The 20,435-nt window shown below is 45.5% G+C and overlaps 1 protein-coding gene and 1 pseudogene across 8 annotated transcripts in view; one reads left to right on the forward strand and one right to left on the reverse strand.

Annotated features, from left to right (window-relative positions):
• The window catches only part of LOC126279103 (dachshund homolog 1-like), an 854,344-nt gene that overhangs the window by 383,998 nt on the left and 449,911 nt on the right, over positions 1 to 20,435 (forward strand). For 7 of the 8 annotated variants that reach the window (XM_049979575.1, XM_049979579.1, XM_049979577.1 and 4 more), the window contains one exon: positions 18,042 to 18,318. In XM_049979575.1, coding sequence (XP_049835532.1) covers positions 18,042 to 18,318 — 277 coding nt within the window. The remainder of the gene's footprint in view (positions 1 to 18,041; positions 18,319 to 20,435) is intronic. The other variant, XM_049979578.1, reaches the window with a different exon arrangement.
• Positions 9,820 to 9,937, reverse strand: LOC126279291 (5S ribosomal RNA; annotated as a pseudogene).

The raw sequence follows: 20,435 nt of genomic DNA on the forward strand, positions 1-20,435 counted from the left end.
CCGCGTCTGTTTACGCTTGGGATATTTAGTTCAGAGCTTTATCAAATTGAAAATTGGATTTTACTTTTTTTTCTCTTTCTTTCCTTTCCATCCCCCGAACGGACCTTTCCCCACGGACAGTAAATCTAAATGTTTCCCTTTTTCAAAAGCGCTCGCCATCTGGCATATGGGCTCTGGGGAATCGTTGTAATATAGGCCAAGACCGGCTTCGAAACAGAAATGCGACTGCGAGATGGATTTATGAAAACTGATCGCTGTGACAGCTTCCATGATTATCTGCAGATAAATAAGAAATATATATATTTTGCAGCAACAATGACACAGTTACTGATTGCTCCACAGCCCACATCTGGTTCGTTCTGGGGTATTGAAGTGATATAGCCTACAGATACAAACTGTCCAACTTTTTTGAAGTGGCTAAATGCAATTTACAGAGCGCAAGTGAGAGTAATGAAAGTGGGAGGCCAAGAACACAAGTTTCTGTTAAGAACTGTGGAACGTAAGGTAGTTCGACGGCGAAGAATCTATGAAGAAATTTAAAGAAACTTTCGTAAGATGAAAAAGAATTCGCGTTAGTATTTTGCAGCTGTGGACTTATTAAACTGATAGTTCGGTAATTTTCACATCTGTCAACACCAGCTTTCTTTGGGATTGGAATTATTATATTCTTTTTGAAGTCTGAGGGTATTTCGCGTGTCTCATACATCTTGCTCACCAGATGGTTTTTGTCAGGACTGGCTCTCCCAAGGCTGTTAGTAGTTCTAATGGAATATTGTCTACTCCCGGGGCCTCGTTTCGACTTAGGTCTTTCAGTGCTCTTTCAGTGCTCTGTCAAACTCTTCACGCAGTATCATATCTCCCATTTCATCTTCATCTACACCGTCTTCCATTTCCATAATATTGTCCTCAAGAACATCATCCCTGTATAAACCATCTATATACTCCTTCCATCTTTCTGCTTTCCCTTCTTTTTTTTTCATGTACAGGGTGTTACAAAAAGGTACGGCCAAACTTTAAGGAAACATTCCTAACACACAAATAAAGAAAAGATGTTATGTGGACATGTGTCCGGAAACGCTTAATTTCCATGTTAGAACTCATTTTAGTTTCGTTAGTATGTACTGCACTTCCTCGATTCACCGCCAGTTGGCCCAATTGAAGGAAGGTAATGTTGACTTCGGTGCTTGTGTTGACATGCGACTCATTGCTCTACAGTACTACCACCAAGCACATCAGTACGTAGCATCAACAGGTTAGTGTTCATCACGATCGTGGTTTTCCAGGCAGTGCAATGTTTACAAATGCGGAGTTGGCAGATGCCCATTTGATGCATGGATTAGCACGGGGCAATAGCCGTGGCGCGGTACGTTTGTATCGAGACAGATTTCCAGAACGACGGTGTTCCGACAGGAAGACGTTCGAAGCGATTGATCGGCATCTTAGGGAGCACTGAACATTCCAGCCTATGACTCGCGACTGGGGAAGACCTAGAACGATGAGGACATGTGCAATCGACGAGGCAATTCTTCGTGCAGTTGACGATAACCCTAATGTCAGCGTCAGAGAAGTTGCTGCTGTACAAGGTAACATTGACCAAGTCACTGTACGGAAAGTGTTCGGGAGAACCAGTTGTTTCCGTACCATGTACAGCGTGTGCAGGCACTATCAGCAGCTGATTGGCCTCCACTGGTACACTTCTGCGAATGGTTAATCCGACAATGTGTCAATCCTCATTTCAGTGCAAATGTTCTCTTTACGGATGAGGCTCCATTCCAAAGTGATCAAATTGTAAATTTTCACAAACAACATGTGTGTGCTGACGAGAATCCGCATGTGCAATCACGTCATCAACACAGATTTTCTGTGAACGTTTGGGCAGGCATTGTTGGTGATGTCTTGATTGGGCCCCATGTTCTTCCACCTACGCTCAGTGGAGCACGTTATCATGATATCATACGGGATACTCTACCTGTGCTGCTAGAACATGTACCTTTACAAGTACGACACAACATGTGGTTCATGCACGATGGAGCTCCTGTACATTTCAGTCGAAGTGTTGGTACGCTTCTCAACAACAGATTCGGTGACCGATGGATTGGTAGAGGCGGACCAATTCCATGGCCTTCACGCTCTCCTGACCTCAAACCTCTTGACTTTCATTTATGGGGGCATTTGAAAGCTCTTGTCTACGCAACCCCGGTACCAAATGTAGAGACTCTTCGTGCTCTTATTGTGGACGGCTGTGATACAATACGCCATTCTCCAGGGCTACATCAGCGCATCAGGGATTCCATGCGACGGAGGGTGGATGCATGTATCCTCGCCAACGGAGGACATTTTAAACATTTCCTGTAACAAAGTGTTTGAAGTCACGCTGGTACGTTCTGTTGCTGTGTGTTTCCACTCCATGATTAATGTGATTTGAAGAGAAGTAATAAAATGAGCTCTAACATGCAAAGTAAGCGTTTCCGGACCCGTGTCCACATAACATATTTTCTTTCTTTGTGTGTGAGGAATGTTTCCTGAAAGTTTGGCCGTACCTTTTTGTAACACCCTGTATAGTTCAATAATTGTCATCCTGTGCCTGGGAACTGGGTTGAGATGAAGCCGTGAAGGCAGCTTCCAGAAGCTGTCAGAGGGCGCCGGCACTGCCAGTGGGTGCAGAGAGCCAGAGGGCAGGCTCCGTGCCCGGTAGACGGTGGCTGGCGGCTGTCCGATCGCGTGACGGCCTGGTACCGCACGCCACCACTGACCACAGATGCGTCTCGCGTGGACGCAACATCCGCGCGCCCCGGGCTGTAATCTTTTACCGATTACGGCGAATACGCCATTGCTCCTCTTATTGTTGTCTAATCCGAAGGCTATGGGAAACTGTAAGCCCGCGGCGATAAAAGGGAGCGTTTTCCGTTCGCCTTCCTTTTAGGAAAAAACAAAGAAAAGATATATAATTCGGACGCCCCGGAGGCACGGTCCGCGTCCCAGTTAATCGTCGTTAAACGGCCGCGCGGCTTCGGGGCGGAATGCTCGACTCGGAAATATTTAAATTAGATGCAGATTGAGACAATGGTCTCGGAAAACCGTACGCGTCCGTCTGGAATATCTACGCGGAATGAAGGGTTCCTGGGAGGAAGCGTGTCATTTTGTGATTCTCGACGTGAGATACCGTAGCCATTAAGAACTTAGTAGATTGCTGTTATTTTGGCCGCAGGGTTGCAATTGTGGGAAGACGGAGAGGGGTAGAAAAAGAGGAACGGAGGAGAAGTAGGAAAAAAAGGAGGAGTATATGAGGAGGCGACGAACGTATTCCAATTAGCTTCCAGGTGTTTTGTCGAGCGGGCCAGGTAGGGGCGGTCTCCCATTTTCGTGTCAGGTCCACGTCAGGAGAGACCGGCCGACACCAGCGACAAAAAAAAAAAAAAAGAAAGAAAGAAACCCGAAGCCTTATGGTAACAACGTGGGAATTACCGTCGACAGTCGCAAAGTGAAAGCGTTTACCGAAATGATACGAATTAGGCGAGGCTTTCCGTACCGACTGGCTGGCTGTGGCGGGCCGGGGCTACAGTTCAACCGTTTTACCCCGAGGCAGCGCGGGGTCCCTCCGTGTCCGAGTTTCAGCGGTGGACGAGTCGAGCCAGACCTCTGGTCGTAGCCCACAGGTAGACGAAGGAGAGAAAACTCTACCCTCCCGGGGACGAATGTAGACAACAGGGTCACGTGCGTGTATTCTAGGGTAAATTATATTGCCACATAAGTCTTTGGTCACTTACCTGATAGCATCAAAAGTCTGACACATAGCCATATAGCATTTAAAAGGAAATTAAAAGAATTTCTTAATGGCAACTCCTTCTACTAATTACATGAATTTTTGGATATAGTAAGTGGGTAATTTCCCAAACAACCACAAATGTTAAGTGTCATGTAATATTTTGTGTAATGTAATATCTTGTATAGACACCTTTTATTAACCTGACACGTTCCACATCATTACCAAGCGTCGTATTCATGATCTATGAAACAAGTACTAATCTAATCTAATCTACACATTTCGCGGGACGACACAGCTGATTTAAATAAGCAACATTTTTTGCCTTGTAGCGGGAATCGAAGTCTGTTCTTTGACTTTGTGGACTGAGAGTTAACAATTGCGCTATTCGCTCGCGTCTTATTCATAGTCATTATTTGACTACATGCCAACATCATTGCATAAATGACTGGAAACGAAAATTAATAATTTATTGCTAAATCAGTTTCAGTATATCCGTGGGCTGGTAATACGTTGTGTACAGGTGCAGATGTAATCATAACTAGCAGCGCATTTCTTTCAGTTGTATGTAGACACTGGCCACTTGCGAATTGCTACACAGACCGAAATAAGCTGACTGAGCGAGACGTATAGACCTTGTTCTAATAACTGCAGCGTTGCAGCCTACTAAAGGAAAAACGAGGTCATTTGAAGTACACAACAACATGTAACAGGTGTATCGATGCTCAATTAATAATAAACCGGCAATGACCTATGAAAAAGACAGAACATTACTTTCGACGAAAAGATTGCATTTGATAATCGCACAGTCTTCTGAAGCTGGTTAAGCTCTCACAGTAATGCAGTAACTGATTTGAAAATAGTTTGCTCTTATATTCAAGTTAGTGTAACTGTAGATCCACACTATTACATCGCCACGTTAAAAGACATAAGCTGATTGTGCTTACTCTCATCTGGAGGGAAGGATAAAGAAATGGTGACTACATTGACTAAGTAACATTAAGTATTTAGCGATACAACTAAAAAGCGGTAGGCAGCGGTTGGACAAAAGTATGGAAACACCAAAAACGTAACACAGTATCATCCCTAACACCACTGACATTCAAAACAGCTTCCAGACGTCTCGGAATGGATAAATAGAAGTCCTGTGTGCTTTCCAGGGCAAATGTCTAACATTCTTTCTGCAAAATAATGGCAAGTTTAGATAACGATATTGGAAATGGATAGTGATCACACACCCTTGTCTGCAAAGTAGACCACAAAGGCTCACCTGATACTTCCAATATCTAGTGAGCATGGTGGGAGATGCGGCTATTCATTCTCGTGCTCCAAAAACTATTCCTGAACGATGCGACCTGTGTGAACAAGGGCACTAAAGTCTTGGAACACAGCATCACGATTTGGCAACAAATACTGTACCATGGAATTGACCTGATCTGACAAAATGGTCAGATAATCTTTGGCAGTAATGGGACCCTGCACAGTGTCCATGGAATAACAGGATTTGGCTTTCCAAATCATCACTGAATCCCCGCCGTGTTCCACTCTTGGGACGTAAACTCGGTCAGAGGTCGGAAATAGTCTGTTACAGGACTCATCTAACGAAATGTTTTGTCGCGGTTTTTCCATGCTCTTGTGCCACCATTGTAGATCGTTCACTAAAATCAGTGATATTTGTAGTAAGGTTTTTGCGAAACAGAAGTGCACCTACGAAAGAAATAGCGTGCAAGATGCTATTGCGTCCATTTCTAGAGCACTGTTCCAGCGTTTGGACTCATTACAAAGTAGGCATAATAACAGACATCGAATTAAATCAGAGGCGGTCCGCTATGATCCTAACAGTTCCGTTTAGGCCACAAGAAATTGCAACTGAAATGTTCCGAGAGCTTAAATGGGAATTCTTGGAAGAATGGTGACATAGTTCTCGCGGAACACAGGTGGATAAACTTCGAGATCCGGCATTCGTTGGTGAGTGTACAGCCATTATGCCGCCACCACCGTATATTTCGCCACCGTTGCCGTGGTGGCTAACGCACGCCTACCCGTGCACGCTCGAATCGGAGGTAAACCGGCTCGAATCCTCGTGGCGAATGAAAAATTCACTATAAGTATTTGGTAGTCAAGGGCAGGAGAGGTGGTGGTGCAAATTTCCTGATCACCAGTCTTTGCGCCAAAGTCCTTTGCACCAAACCTTTCATGAAGTGAGAGTATGTGGCACTATTGATTGTGATTCGTTCGTCATATGGGGACATTAACCTCCATGGCTCCCTTGGTGTTGTTCTAAAGGAGTAGGCTGTATACCTTGCCTTGTCTCATCATCATCATCATTATTGTACGATATAAACGTAACATTACGCTATACACACATCCATTGCGCTCACCTACACTTTACAAATACACATATAACACAACTCTCACATACCCAAAAGGAAAGCGGCCAATATGCGCAGAAGGAGAACAGCTTTTCCGACAGGTAGCTGGTCTCACTCCATGAGATATCGCAGCAAACAGTGTCACATATTTACATTTTTTAAATCGTGGACCAGCGTAAGTGACTGTGAGAATAAGACAGTGGTGATTGGGGCGCCAATAGAGCAAACAGAGAGTCACTGAACACGCTAACGTAATAGGACAGAAAATCTATAGTACTGGCGCCATGAATTGCTAAGTGGCTAAGTGGTTGCTAAGTTACCTCAGTGGGCGGCAGTCTTCAGGAGATTCTGTAATACTCACTATAACATCTTTTAGAAATTGAGAACAGATTGGTTTGCCAGAATAATTTTTCAGTAGATAAGAACATGCCTCAATCCATTCATATAATAGTGACATGTTTCAGTCTAAAACCATTATATCGTGGTATCTTCCTCCATTTGTAATCCATCCTATATGCGAACTAAGTACGTTGCCTTCCTGAGACAAAAGACGACCCTCTCACGCCCGAGAGCACGCAACAAGCGGTGCTGGCAGGCTCCAGGAATTTCATCCTGCCTTCTCACGAAGCTTCCCTCTCTTACCGTCGCTTTCGAAACGAATAAAAATAAATGAGCGGAATAATAAATAACAGATAAGAGTATAAACGCCAATGCGGCAGTAAATTACGAGATATAAACTGCGAGCCAGGAGGGGTTCGTTATGCGGCTTGGTCCTCCGTGGGGGCGTAAAACATATTTCTGTGTTTTGTGAAGGTTCCCCTCCCAGCCACGGCTGCCTTTTACGGCCCAGCATCGAGCCAATTGTGTGTCAGTGGATTTGTCTGAGTCTCGTTTTACGAGCTGCGTTCCGCCGTGTCACAGTACCACTGCGAGCGAGGCGCGAAACTACCTCCCCTTTACCTCTCCCTTGCCCCTCCCGCTCCAACCGACAGGACAGCGTGAAGACCGATGCAGGTTTTAAAATCGTTGCCTCCAGGGAGGATTTAACGCGATCGCCTCGAGCATGGTATGCTCTGAAGAAGCCACAGTATTGCAAACACAGCAGTTACTTCATTGGCTGTGGAAAGGTTTACTAAATTAATTTATTCATCAGCTTCTGTCAAAGTTCCTGGCTGTTTTAATGCTTATTATCCCCACTGAGAGAAGGATAGTTCGTAGAAAGTAGCTTTATCGACGAAAAACCGAAATGATTGTTTAACAGGAAGTCATGGAAACCGAAAGGAAATTGGCATACAAGAATAAATCTTTCAAGACGGACCAAAGCGCAGAAATAATAATTAACAATCACAAATTTGCTAGAAGCCCCCACAACAGCTGCAGACGTAAACGAAACACAGTGAACGGACGAAAACGTATTGAAAGGGCAGAAGAGAAAGAAGAAAGTATCACAGAAGTTCAGCTTGCGTTCCTCAGTTAGTAAATACGAAATATGTATCGTCCACATGTCCTCTATGGCTCGAAAAAGCTCGACCTCTAAAAGAAAATTTTCGTGTCCTTTAGAGTGTGGCAGATTGCGCAAAAACTTTTGCGAGTACACCGCACTAATTGCTCCACACTATGCTAGTGCTTTTCGGAAACTCAGATTCACAGAAGCAAGGCGTATTTCCAAAAACCACCCACATAAAGTAACTCATATTGAATACAACAGGTTTCCAGAAATTCTCACGGTATCTGTGAACCAAATCCGACAATTTTGGTTATTGAAATAAATTGTATACATAGAACAGGACCATGAAATTACTGTAAGAGAGATTAGTACACTTGTAATGCTCCGATTAAAAAGGGCTAAGATGGAGATGCAGTCTTGGTGCCCTACTGTTTAATCTGTAAATCGGAGAAGCAATGACGGAAATAAAAGAAACGAAAAGCGGAAATTAAGCGGCCACTGCAGCGCTTCAGAAATGCGTACTGTCTGTATAAACACTGTCTCTAAAGCTGCGTAACTCATGAAAATACACAATTTTTCGCTTTATTACGTAGGCATCTCTGTGTTTAATATCTCCGTTGTTATTACTAGTGGAACTCTACCTCGCACAAAAGTAACACTTTAAATGCCCTTGTGGTAAAAGCTGTGGGGGGTAAAGTTGAATTTGCAATGCGTGTCTATCTTCATATGTGTTAGGGTCACTCAAAAAGAAAGTAGCCGGTGCCTGTAAAATGACAAACGAGGTGACGTGTAGTTCACCATTCTAGGAGTATATGATAACAAATTCAGACCAAATGAAACACACACGTCACAGTACAGGGCCCCGAAACAGCCACATCAACATCCAGTGTTCTCCCCTCTGGCAGCAACTCAGACGTGTCTTCTCTCTCACGAAGACGATCATAAAGGCGCCGAAAGGCAGCCTGTAGTTGATTATTCCAAGTATTTTGTGCCTTTTGTTGCTATTCAGAAATTGATTGTTGCAGGCCCGTTACCAGGGCTGCACCAAATCCACAGTAAGACTGGTGGCAAGCTCTGCAAAAAAAAAAAAAAAAAAAAAAAAAAAAAAAAAAAAAAAAAAAAAAAAAAAAAAAAAAAAAAAAAAACTGAATGACTGTGTTCAGTGGCACCGGAGCCTGTGAGGTATACCAGGCACTGGTTCCGCTGACTTGAAAGTACACCAAATGTGACTGTGAGTTGTAAGGTTGGCTCCCCATTCCATGAAGCTGCGATGGGACGTGGCAATGCACTCTGCAATAGGCAACTCACGAGATCCAGGCCATACACACGTACGTCCATTACTCGCATACAGACACAACCTCCTCTCACCACTGCGCCATTCGACTCTCCAGTCAAATCTTTGCGACGTGCATACTGAGGGATTTTAGTGTTAGTGATTCATTTGTCACGGTCATTGATTTGTCAAGGTCATCGGCGATCAGATGGCGCTCATGAGGCCTGTCTGTGCACCTTCTGTTTTGACCCTGCTGGCACTAACTGAGCTGAGTTTAGAGGTGATCAGTGCTTGCAAAGTTCATTCTAGGGTACAGCCATGCCTCATCGACGAGTGCGTTCCCCTGTTCAACTGCTTCAGACATTTGAACGCGATCGCAGTGTGGGTCTGTGGGAAGCCAGATGGACGTATCGACGGATTACTGCACATAGTGAGCACAATGCATGTATCTGTCCCTTCACAGTGGTCTGCGGAACATTCTCGTGCTGGTAGAACAGGTTCTGGATATCCGTGAAGTACAGACGCATGTCAGGATCGAAACATTATGCCATCCGTGGAAACCGACCAGACCTCATCCAGCGATGAAATCTGGGCACAAGTTTTACCTGTTACGTCATCATGAACCAGTGGGAACCATCTACTTGCAGCAGGATTAAGACCACGTGTACCTCTGCTCAGGCTACCACTGACATCACGACACCGCCAAGCCTGGCTACTCAGGTATCTTGAGTTCACTGGAGAGTGGAATAACTCTCTCCGTCAGAAAAAGCCTTGGCAGGCCCAACGGTGCCGACCGGCCGCCATGTCATCCTCGGACCACAGGAGTCACTGGATGCGGATATGGAGGGGCACGCGGTCAGCACAACGCTCTTCTGGCCGTATCTCAGTTTACGAGAGCGAAGCCGCTACTTCTCAATCAAGTAGCTCCTCAGTTTGCCTCACAAAGGGCTGAGGGCACTCCGCTTGCCAACAGCGCTCGGAATACTGTAAGGTCACTCATCCAAGGGCTAGCCCAGCCCGACAGCGCTTAACTTCGGTGATCTGACGGGAACAGGTGTAACCACTGCGGCAAGGCCGTTGGCGGAGAGCTGAATAGCATTCTTTTATTTTCAGTGGCGAGAGTAGGTTGTGCCTGTATGTGGTCGATGTACATATACGTGTATGGCGTAGAGCTCGTGAGTTGCTTATTCTAGAGCGCACTGGCCAAGACACAGAGGTCCCATCCCAGGCTCAAGCTGACGGGTGGCGTCCGTTACAGCTCGCCGTCACGTCTGGTGTACCTACAGCGGAAAGTAAGCAGTGCCCGCCACATTTCACACGCTGTTATCCCCGTGCTGCCGGCCGCAGTGGCCGAGCGGTTCTAGGAGCTTCAGTCTGGAACCGCACGACCGCTACAGTCGCAGGTTCGAATCGTGCCTCGGGCATGGATGTGTGTCATGTCCTTATGTTAGTTAAGGTTAAGTATTTCTATGGGACTGATGACCTCAGATCTTAAGTCCCATTTTTTATCTCCGTGCTACTGTAATATCTTGCTTTTTCAGCAAGAAAATGCGCATCGTCATACGGTTGCTGCATCGCTGCGTGGTTTGCGTTGTGTACTATAAACGCTCCGGCCACCATGATCACCAGAGCTCTCGCCGGTTAATACAAATGGGACACCATGAAGCAGGAACTTCAGGCCTGCAACTAAAGGCGCAAAAATGCTTGGAATAATCAACCGCAGGATGCCATTCCGCATCTTTATGATCGTTTTCATAAGAGAAGACACACCTGCGTTGCCGCCAGAGGGGACGAACACTGTATGTTGATGCAACTGTTTCGGCGCCCTTTGCTGTGACGTTTGCGTTTCATTTGGTCTGAATCTGTTGTCATATGCTCCTAGAATGATTAACTACTCGTCATTTCACAGGCTCCGGATCATTTCTTTTTGTGTGGTGGTATGAAGATAGACACGCAATGCAATGAGCAACTCTAACCCCCACAACCGCTAAAGACCTGTCCTGTTGCGCGTGGTAGCGAGAATGACAACTGTGGAAGAGAAGGCAGTGATGGCTACCTACTAAAGTGAAAAAAACGTGCTCTTTTCATGAGTTACGTGGTTTTAGAGGCAGAGTTTACAGACAGTAAGCATTTTTGAACTGTTGGAGTCGCCACTTAGCATATAAATGATAAGCCTTTTAGTGGAGGGTCTGCCACGACAAGTCGCAACAACGCGGGCAGCGGTGGGCGTTGGGACCACCCCTTGCTGGGGACCCGGCGGCGCATACATCAGATGTTTTGCCGACGAGGCACGAAGGGCGCGCGCGCAGCGGCAGCTGCAGCCGTATAATCGGCCCGCAGTCGTAAGCTATCATTACGGCAGATGTAACAGTCTTTCTTTCGCGTGTATACAAAGCAGTGCGGGGAGCTGCAAACGGAAAAAAACCAGAGGGCAGAGCGGAATGGAAAAGTCACAGCGACGGCTGGCTGGCATTTGGCAGCGAGGGTGCCGTGGGGGGTGGCGCGCAGACGTGGCCGAGAATCCGGTTCGCTAATTACGCCGGCCGCGCCATAAATCACGGCGCTAGGGGGCGCGCTAACCTGGCCGGCGCGACAACAACAGCTCTCCTCCAGCACCGTGCGCGAAAACCTACAAAGCAGTGTGTCCACTTTGCTCCACACTTAGCAGTTTATATGTATACTCTGCAAGTAACCGTAAAATACCCAAGAGTAGCGGTCAGGAAAGAGCTAAAGTGCAATGAAACCATAAACACCCAGTGACCTGAAGAGGAAACACCGCATAAAGTTAACTGTGGGTAAAACAGATGCCATGTTCAGGGTCGCTGGAAGAAGCTTAAGGAAATCCACTGTGAGACCGAGTTTTGCTAATCTCATCAGTCCGGGACCTACAAGGCCGGTTCACACAAGACGTCAGCGAACCGTGAGGATACGTCACCGTAACGTTAGGGCGTATTCACACTGGACGGAACGTCACGTCACGTCAGGTTATATTCACAATGGACGTCACGTCTGGTCACCTCAGTTCGCTAAGTCCACTTATGTGAAAGGTTGTGCGAGACGCAAAAAGTCGGAGTACAGTATTGGAACTGACGAATTAACAACCATAAAATGTATTAATGGTCATATCAAACTTTGTAACGGATATTGTTGACCAGTTCTTAACAGTAGCCGGCCGAAGCGGCCGAGCGGTTCTAGGCGCTTCAGCCTGGAACCGCACGACCGCTACAGTCGCAGGTTCGAATCCTGCCTCGGGCATGGATGTGTGTAATGTCCTTAGGTTAGTTAGGTTTCAGTAATTCTAAGTTCTAGGGGACTGATGGCCTCAGATGTTAAGTCCCATAGTGCTCAGAGCCACTTGAACCATTTTTTTTTTGTTTGACTCCAAATGGGCAACTTGGTTTCGTGTGCATGTTTATTGCGGCCCTGATGTATTACCCGACCACATTCGTACGTCAGCAGGCCTGGACGATCACACTGCAGGCATTTATTCGCTCCGTAACATACACGTATCTACGAGGTGCAGAGGTAAGCTGTTAGCCCTTTTGACCTCTTGAAGTGACGTAGTGGTTATATCACTAATCTCATCCGAGGTTTATAATTCTTCCGGCTTATATGGCCGTGGTCCATGGAATACTTCTATTCCTAATGTTTCGTCCAATACTACGTTAGGCATCCTCAGAGGTATGGATGGTCCTGCTGAGTCCTGCCGACTGACGAGTCGGGCGTCGGAGAGCGGCCTAAATACCGAGGAAAGTGGGCGTGGTCTAGCTTGCACATAGTAGCAGAGAGAAAACTAGTCAGAGATAAAATGTAACTATCGATAATAGTCCGTCAAAGAAAAAAATCACTTATCGATTCTGTAACGCCACTGTCCATATCTCGCTTAATTTCAAGGCCTCTTCTTTTCTATTAAAATTATCTTCATGTTTATAACTTTCGGACACAGTGTATGTGTTATATACCCAGAGGGAATTTGTGGGAAATGGGCGGAGTCTCTTGAAGCAGGTATAACTTGATAAAGCACTTGCCATATAAAAGAAAGATTAGAAGAAGGAAACAGAATTGCGAATTAGTGCAGAACTATTACACGTTTCTTTGACGTCTGGAACAGGCCGACTTGGATGTCTGCGCGTGTATCGCTTTGCGCAAATGCGGCCCGAGGGTGCCGTGTTCGAAACAGTGTGGAAGCGGCCCCGCGTCGGACTGGAGTATGCAGACTGGCGCGCTGAGCGGATATCTTGCTATCGGGACTCGTACATCACGAGCACAATCGTGGGACAGCGGGCGGAAGGCAGCCCACGGCCGGCTTCCGTCACAGCGGCTGAAAGCGGCGCGGCGGCGCGCCGTGCGCCCCGAGCTGGCCGAGCGCCGCGTGAAGTACGACTGGCATTGTGCGCGCATTGTGCCGGCCCTTTCGTCTGACGGGCTAACTAGCCGCCATCCGCGCGACAATGGGGGCTCGCGGCAAGTGGCGGCATTGTTGCCGGCGCCTTGTAATCAGGAAACGGCCGCAGCGCGCCCCGCGCCCCGTGTAAAGGACCCGCCGACCCCGCGGATGCTCCGACACCAAGGCTTCCCCTGCTGCTGCTGCTGCTGGGACGATACCGGCCGCTCCGCTCCCAAAGCGCTTTGTTTACATGCCACACGTCTCTAGAACACTTCCCCCCCCCCCCCCCTCTTCCGTCTGGGTTTCTCATTCTCTCTGTCTCTACTTCTGCCGGCCGGAGTGGCCGTGCGGTTCCAGGCGCTACAGTCTGGAACCGAGCGACCGCTACGGTCGCAGGTTCGAATCCTGCCTCGGGCATGAATGTGTGTGATGTCCTTAGGTTAGTTAGGTTTAATTAGTTCTAAGTTCTAGGCGACTGATGACCTCAGAAGTTAAGTCGCATAGTGCTCAGAGCCATTTGTCTCTCTCTCTCTCTCTCTCTCTCTCTCTCTCTCTCTCTCTCTTTCATCCTTGCTCTCGCCCACTACTATCGTGGACATCTTTGTTACATACTGACCCAAAAGAGCCAAAACCTTACACTGACCAGCCAGAATCTTATGACCACCGACCTACCCTCGATATAAACCAGTCCAGGCAATAGAAGCGTCACCAGGCTATTAGGTAGGTGGTCGTAAGGTTCTGGCTGATCGTATGTTTTACAAACTGTTCTACTGTTGTACGAAAGTATCATACCATCAGCATCCAATATAAACTATTGCAGCAAGTCTATCGTAGGTAATACAGTCTGCCTGTAAACTGAAGAGCAAGCAGCGCTTGTGGTGGAGAAATGACCTTTCCAGGAAGAACGCAACAGCCGTGTAGGATGACTAAGAAACAGTTTCGCGGCAAGGAGTGCAGCGTGTCGTGCTGTGATTTACCTAGGTTCCGTTCATGTACGCTTTAGTTATATTACTTACTAATTTCTGTATTTGGTACAGTGTTGACGCATTTAGTGGGAGTAAGCATTTTCCAGACGTGTCTGCGCACTGCGTCGCCCATAATTTTAAACAAGCGATAGCACCGGTATGTTCTTACGGGACAGCTTGTAAGGTGCAACTTGTGACGTACAGAGCGCGGAGATTCGACTGCTCCCTCTCCAGTTTACAGACAGACAATACCTCGTCTAAGACGCAACGTACGACCAATATAAATATTTAACAGATAGAACAAACAACGTCAAAGGAAAAACTGGGACATCATTTATTGCACTCTTCTCAATTACACATCTCTCGAAGCAGATGAAACCGTGGATTCCTGTCTGCACACCGCCAAATAGAAAATCGAAGCCGATTCGTGTTATACCCTTTCCGTAGAGTAAATGCACCGTCTTATTCAGTATATAAGCAGTATATAATGCAAAAAAAGGTGAGAATGAGGTACTGACCTGAATTGGAGGGAAAAATGTTCCAGTAAAAGAAGGGACCAGTTGTTAGGACACATCATGAGGCGTCAAGGAATGTCAGCGAATGGAAGGATGTGTTGTGGGGGTAAAAACTGTACAGGGTGACCAAAGTATGAATATAGTAGTAAGCAGTTTCAAATGGATGGATGCTGCGGTAGTTGTTCAGAAATGAAGAATCTGCCACAGCATGTACTAGCTCTTAGCGCTACACCAGGTTTGTTTCGAACTGATGACCACAACAACAAACGTCGCAGTGAGGAAGAATATCCTGGAGGCCACATTCTGCTCCGCACAACAAGCCATGAACCGTTGTCACTCTCCTCCTTCTGGGCTAGTAGTTCACAAATAAAAAAATAAATTAACCATTTAACGAGCCACTCGAAAATACAAGGTCTAGACATGTTATTATTCCACTCATGTGTCACCTGACAGTGTATCAAACCCTTCTCAGCATAAGAGTGCGACGTACCGGACGTCAGCTTCTGAACCATTCGTTGCCGACAGCGTGTGAGAATGCAGTGCTGTGCAGCATCAAATTGAAACTGTAAACGGAAATTACGGCCGATGATTTTAGGAGGGGCACTGGTTACAACGAAGGCAGGTTGCGCAGTTTTGCCTCTCATCCGTCTACGCTTATACACCAACGCATTTGTTAGTTACGTTAAATTCATTGCATTGACTGATACTGATGTATAGACACTGAAAAAAAAGCGATTTTGCGTTCACAATTCAAAGTGTCACACTTCGCACGAAGTGCATTTCATTTGCGGCAAAGCTTGTGTAATCTCTACTCGAGTTACTTTTACAGGCTGATTGATTACTTAGTTCATTGTAAGTTCCATAGAGCACTTGAACATTTTTTTTTATCGAAATGAAGGATCATTTAAGCATATGTATAAATGATGAGTTTCTGTGGATGGCTACATTCTGGGTGTTTACAAGTTCTTAAATTGCACACTGGCCTAAACTGTAGTTTAATGGAGAGTCCTGCTCATGCAACTACAATTCAAACTAGTTCTTTTTGCAAGCTCTCAGTTTTTAAATAAAAGTTTGTTTATGGAGAAGGACTTGTTCAAAAGAAATAACTTTAGGTTAAATTCAGAACTAGCTTTCCTACCTGCCAGATATTTTATGTTATTAAGTAATAATTCAGTACATGATGAAAAATTTTTGTTAATGCATACTAAACTCTTTTCTGAACCATTAACAGATTTAATACTGAGTAATAATAGTGATTTTTCCTTCTAGTTTTGTGCGTATGGAGGGCATTATTATTCTCAAATTATGATGGATTATTCATGACGAATTTCACCAGACGCAGGGTGTCCTAGGAGCAATGGTGAGAATTCAGAGATATGACAGGAACTACCATCCGAAGCGAAAAATGTCTAGTAAAATGGGCTCTAAGACGCGCACATTAAGTGCTATGAATACTTCTTCATATTCGATACTGTGAAACAAACCTCTTTTACTGCAAACTCTTTGCTTCGCATATTTTGGGAGGAGGTAACATGGACCAGAAGAAGAAAAAATTGTCTATTAAAAAAGGGCTCCAAGATGCACACCTTAAGAGCTATGAACACACGATCATCTTCGATACTGTGGAGGAAATCTCTTCTACTGCAAGATGTCTGTTTCCTACGTTTTCGGAGGGGGTAGTACGGATCAGCACAAGAAAAAATTGTGTATTAAACACGGGCTCTAAAATGCATACTTTAAGGGATGTGAGATACTCGTTCAGTAGAAGAGAAGTGTTTCACAATAGCGAAGATTAGCAAGTGCTCATAGCTCTGTACATATCCACTTCAGATCTCACGTCTACTGGACAATTTTTTTTTTTTTTTTGGTCCATACTACCACCTCATGAAACATGGATAGCAAGGAGCATGCACTAGAAGAGATTTGTTTCACAGTACAGAAGATGAGAAAGTGCTCAAAGCTCTTAAACTGTGCATTTTGGAACCCATGTTTACTACACTTTTTTGCTTCGAAGTAGCGTTCCTCGCATATGTGCTGAATATTGACCATTCCTCGTGGGACCCGTGTATATTACTGTAAAGGTGTAGTTAGTACCTTTATCTCCTTGAACAGGTTCCAAAAAAAGTAGGATGTGCTTTAAATGCAGACATTTTAGGTTAGGCTTTACAGTGACTGTTATTGACATTAAATGAAACAAGTTTACTGTTACCACTCACCGTTTTATTTATTTCGACGACGCTTTTCAAAGGTTTAAACCTCCATCATCGGGTGGATTTACATTAGTTAGTATGACATTTATGTGTATGTGTTGTGTTATGATTTTTTGGAGGGACTTAAGGCACTGTCTAGGGGAGAAACAAGACACTATTTGAGAATATGGTTTTGGGTTTCTTGTGACAAAAAATTTAACTGATATCGAACTGTAAACATAACAAAGTAAAACAGAGTATCTCCAGTGGTCACAGGTTCCTTTCGCTGTCCTAACACATCATATCTATAATGTCATATTTTTAAACAAATATGGCGTCTGGAATCTGTTGGGTGCAAGGTTCGTATAGCAGAAGAGAAGACATAATCGCAAAGTACAAAGAATATACATCATAACAACATTATTACAGAATAATTATTTAAAGGATTAGGAGGTGTTTGTTTTGGGGTGTCGAATACACGTGTGTGTACTTCAGGTGGCATATACATGGCAGTGTACATGTGATGTGTTACGATAGCGAAAGGAACCTGTGACCACTGGAGGTACTCTATTTTACTTATTTTAAGTTTACCGTTAGATATCAGTTTAATTTTTTGTCAGAAGAATCCCAAAACCATATTCTGAAATAGCGTTTTGTTTCTCCTCGAGACAGTGCCAGAAGTTCCTCCAAAAATCGTAACACAACACACACACAAATGTCATACAAACTAATGTAAATCCACCCGATGATGGAGGTTTAAACCTTTGAAACGCGTTGTGGAAATAAATAAAACGGCGAGCGGTAACAGTGAACCTGTTGTTCCATTTAAAGTAGGGTGTGATTGAACACATGTTATTCTTACTGCTATTTTTTATGCAATGAGTACTTTGTTTCTTAGTGATGAGTTACCCCAAGAAGAATTTTGACGTTGCTGAGAGGAAATATAAAAAATGTGTTAACAGGTTGTTTCATTTGTTTCAAGACTAATAACTATACGATGAGCAAAAATAGCTGAACTAAATTATTAGAGCTCGTCGGTAACATTTCTTGCCAGCTTAAGTTGTCATCAGTATGTACACGCAAATGTTTGGGGCTCTCTAGCCTTGTGTGTGTTTTGTGAACGTTACCAGCGCCTTCTGTCGGAGAGCCACTCGCTGACCGCCTGGTGTTTCTGTGTGCCCGCGCAGAGCCGCCGCGCATGGAGAAGTCTCCGCTGCTGGCCAACGGGTACAACCAGCCGCCGACGCACCTCAATCACATGCAGTTCCTGCCGCTCAACCACCACCCCGCGGCGGCGCACACGGCCATCCTGTCTCCCGCGGGGCTGCCGCACCACGGCATGCAGCGCGCCGACGGCTCCATCATCAAGGGCCAGCCCGCCATGCCCGGCATGGAGGCCATCGCCAGGTCAGTACGCCGCCCCTGAGCCACTGTCTACTTGTGCGACTCGTTTCGAACATTGTACCTCATCATCAGGCAGTAATCGTGTGGACTTTCTTGTCCCTTCTTCTTTCTCTGCAAGCTCTCCAAGTTTTTAACCGTTGTTACAGGTGCCTAGTGTGGGCGCCTTTAGTTGTGTACGAAACGTCAATAAGTGCGTACAGTTCGTTGAAGTGAACGAACTGCCTCGAAAGGCGCTAAGCTGCCCGCGTCGGACGTCTGTTGGTTGGGTTGCCTATCTGCATGCCCGTACTAATTCGATGCGACAGAACGGCGCGATGATGTCTCTCTACATGTTCCGACACGCTCGCCCCTTAATGCAGCTGCGTATGACGTATTCAGACTTGGAGAGATGCACTATCCACTGATATGTGTCATTTTTAACGTTCCGTACCTCAACTGGTGATGGAAATGAGCGTTTGGCGTCATTGGCCTGGAGGCCCCTTACGTGGCAGGTACGGCCGCTTTGGTGCAGGTCTTATTACATTCGACGCCATATTGGGAGACCTGCGCGCCGGACTGGGATGAAATGATGATGAAGACGACACAACACTCAATCCCTGAGCGGAGAAAATCCCCGACACAGCTGGGAATCGAAACCGGGCCCGTAGGACGGCAATCTGTCACGCTGACCACTCAGCTATCTTTTTTTTTTTTATTTTTTTTTTTTTTTATTTTTTTATTTTTTTTTTTTTATTTTTTTTTTTGAGCAAGTGCTCTACCAACTTTTTTTTTTTTTTTTTTTTTTCCATAGTACAAAATTTATTTTTTAATACAAATGAGATTCAATTACAAAATAGTACACAAGAAAACAACTTATTGGGAAAAGTCTTACAAAGCTTCACCTTTGTGGTGCAGAACATAACAATTAAGCTCAAATTTTACACTTCAAATGGAAAATAAAAATATTACAAAAAAAGAAAAGAAAAAATCAGTCTGTGCATAAAATAACCTCCCATCTTTTTGGTTACTTTCATGGAAATGCGATGACAAAGCCACAAAACTGAAGTTGTACTGAGGCACTTATGCAAATAACATGTACAGAAATATGTCAATGAATACTTAAAGAAAATGGTGTTTCTACACACACTAATTATTAAGCTCAACAAAAATATAATCACAGCCTACAATGCTTATTTAACAAACTACTAACTACAGTTTTTTTTTTGAGAATGCATAAAAAAATAACAAGGCAGCCATGCGCAAAAAGTTGCCAATAAAGTGAACTAAAAAGGGCCATCTTGCTCGCCGCGGTCACATTGCTAGGCGGGCGGCCAGGAACGGGCGGTCGTCATTGCATTGGACATCACCAGCCACCAATCGTTGGAGCGCCCGGGGCCGCTGCACACAGTCAGAGACTGTTTCTGTTACCATAGGGGAATCGTGGAAAGATCACATCTACAAGTTAATGTCTTCTCACACCCGGCACACCCCAGCTGGGTGGTGGGTCCATGAATGACGAACCCAAATAGTTCGCAAAAAGGTTCCGGTAATCCTGTCTGTTCGTTAAGGCCAGAAACTCGTCGATCATATAGTACCATAAATCGAGGACGTCTTTGTCTCCATCGCGGTATATGTAGTGTATCGCCATTCCTCGTACCCAATTAACCGCATTCATCCGGGTCATAGGGAAATAGACAGCGTCGGGATGAAAGAGTTCATGGGGTAAAATAGAAACGTAGGGGCGGCGGAGCAGGAAAGCCAGGATCTGGCGGATCAGTTTCCAGCACTCACGCGCGGGGCCACAGTTCAGTCTATGTTCGTCCGTGTCTAACGTCGTGCAACGGGGGCACACAGGGTCGTCAATTAGGTGAATGGCATGCAGCCGTTGTCGGGTTGGAAGTTTCTCGTTAACGACCACATACCACGTCGACCGCACGAAAGTAGACAGGAACGGCGCGTGGATGGCTCGCCATACTCGTGGCCAGTCGACCGTAGGGTGGCGCCGTACAATGTCGTTATCCGGAGTCCAGTGCTGGAGAGCACTATAATAAGTCTTCGCTGTCGGATTCCGTGTCTCCGATATAACCCGCAACACATAGCTATGCTCTACGAAAAACGTTCTAATGTGTGACAGCGAGGGC

The sequence above is a fragment of the Schistocerca gregaria genome, chromosome 6 (assembly GCF_023897955.1).
Source record: "Schistocerca gregaria isolate iqSchGreg1 chromosome 6, iqSchGreg1.2, whole genome shotgun sequence".
In the NCBI taxonomy this organism is placed as follows: Eukaryota; Metazoa; Arthropoda; class Insecta; order Orthoptera; family Acrididae; genus Schistocerca; species Schistocerca gregaria.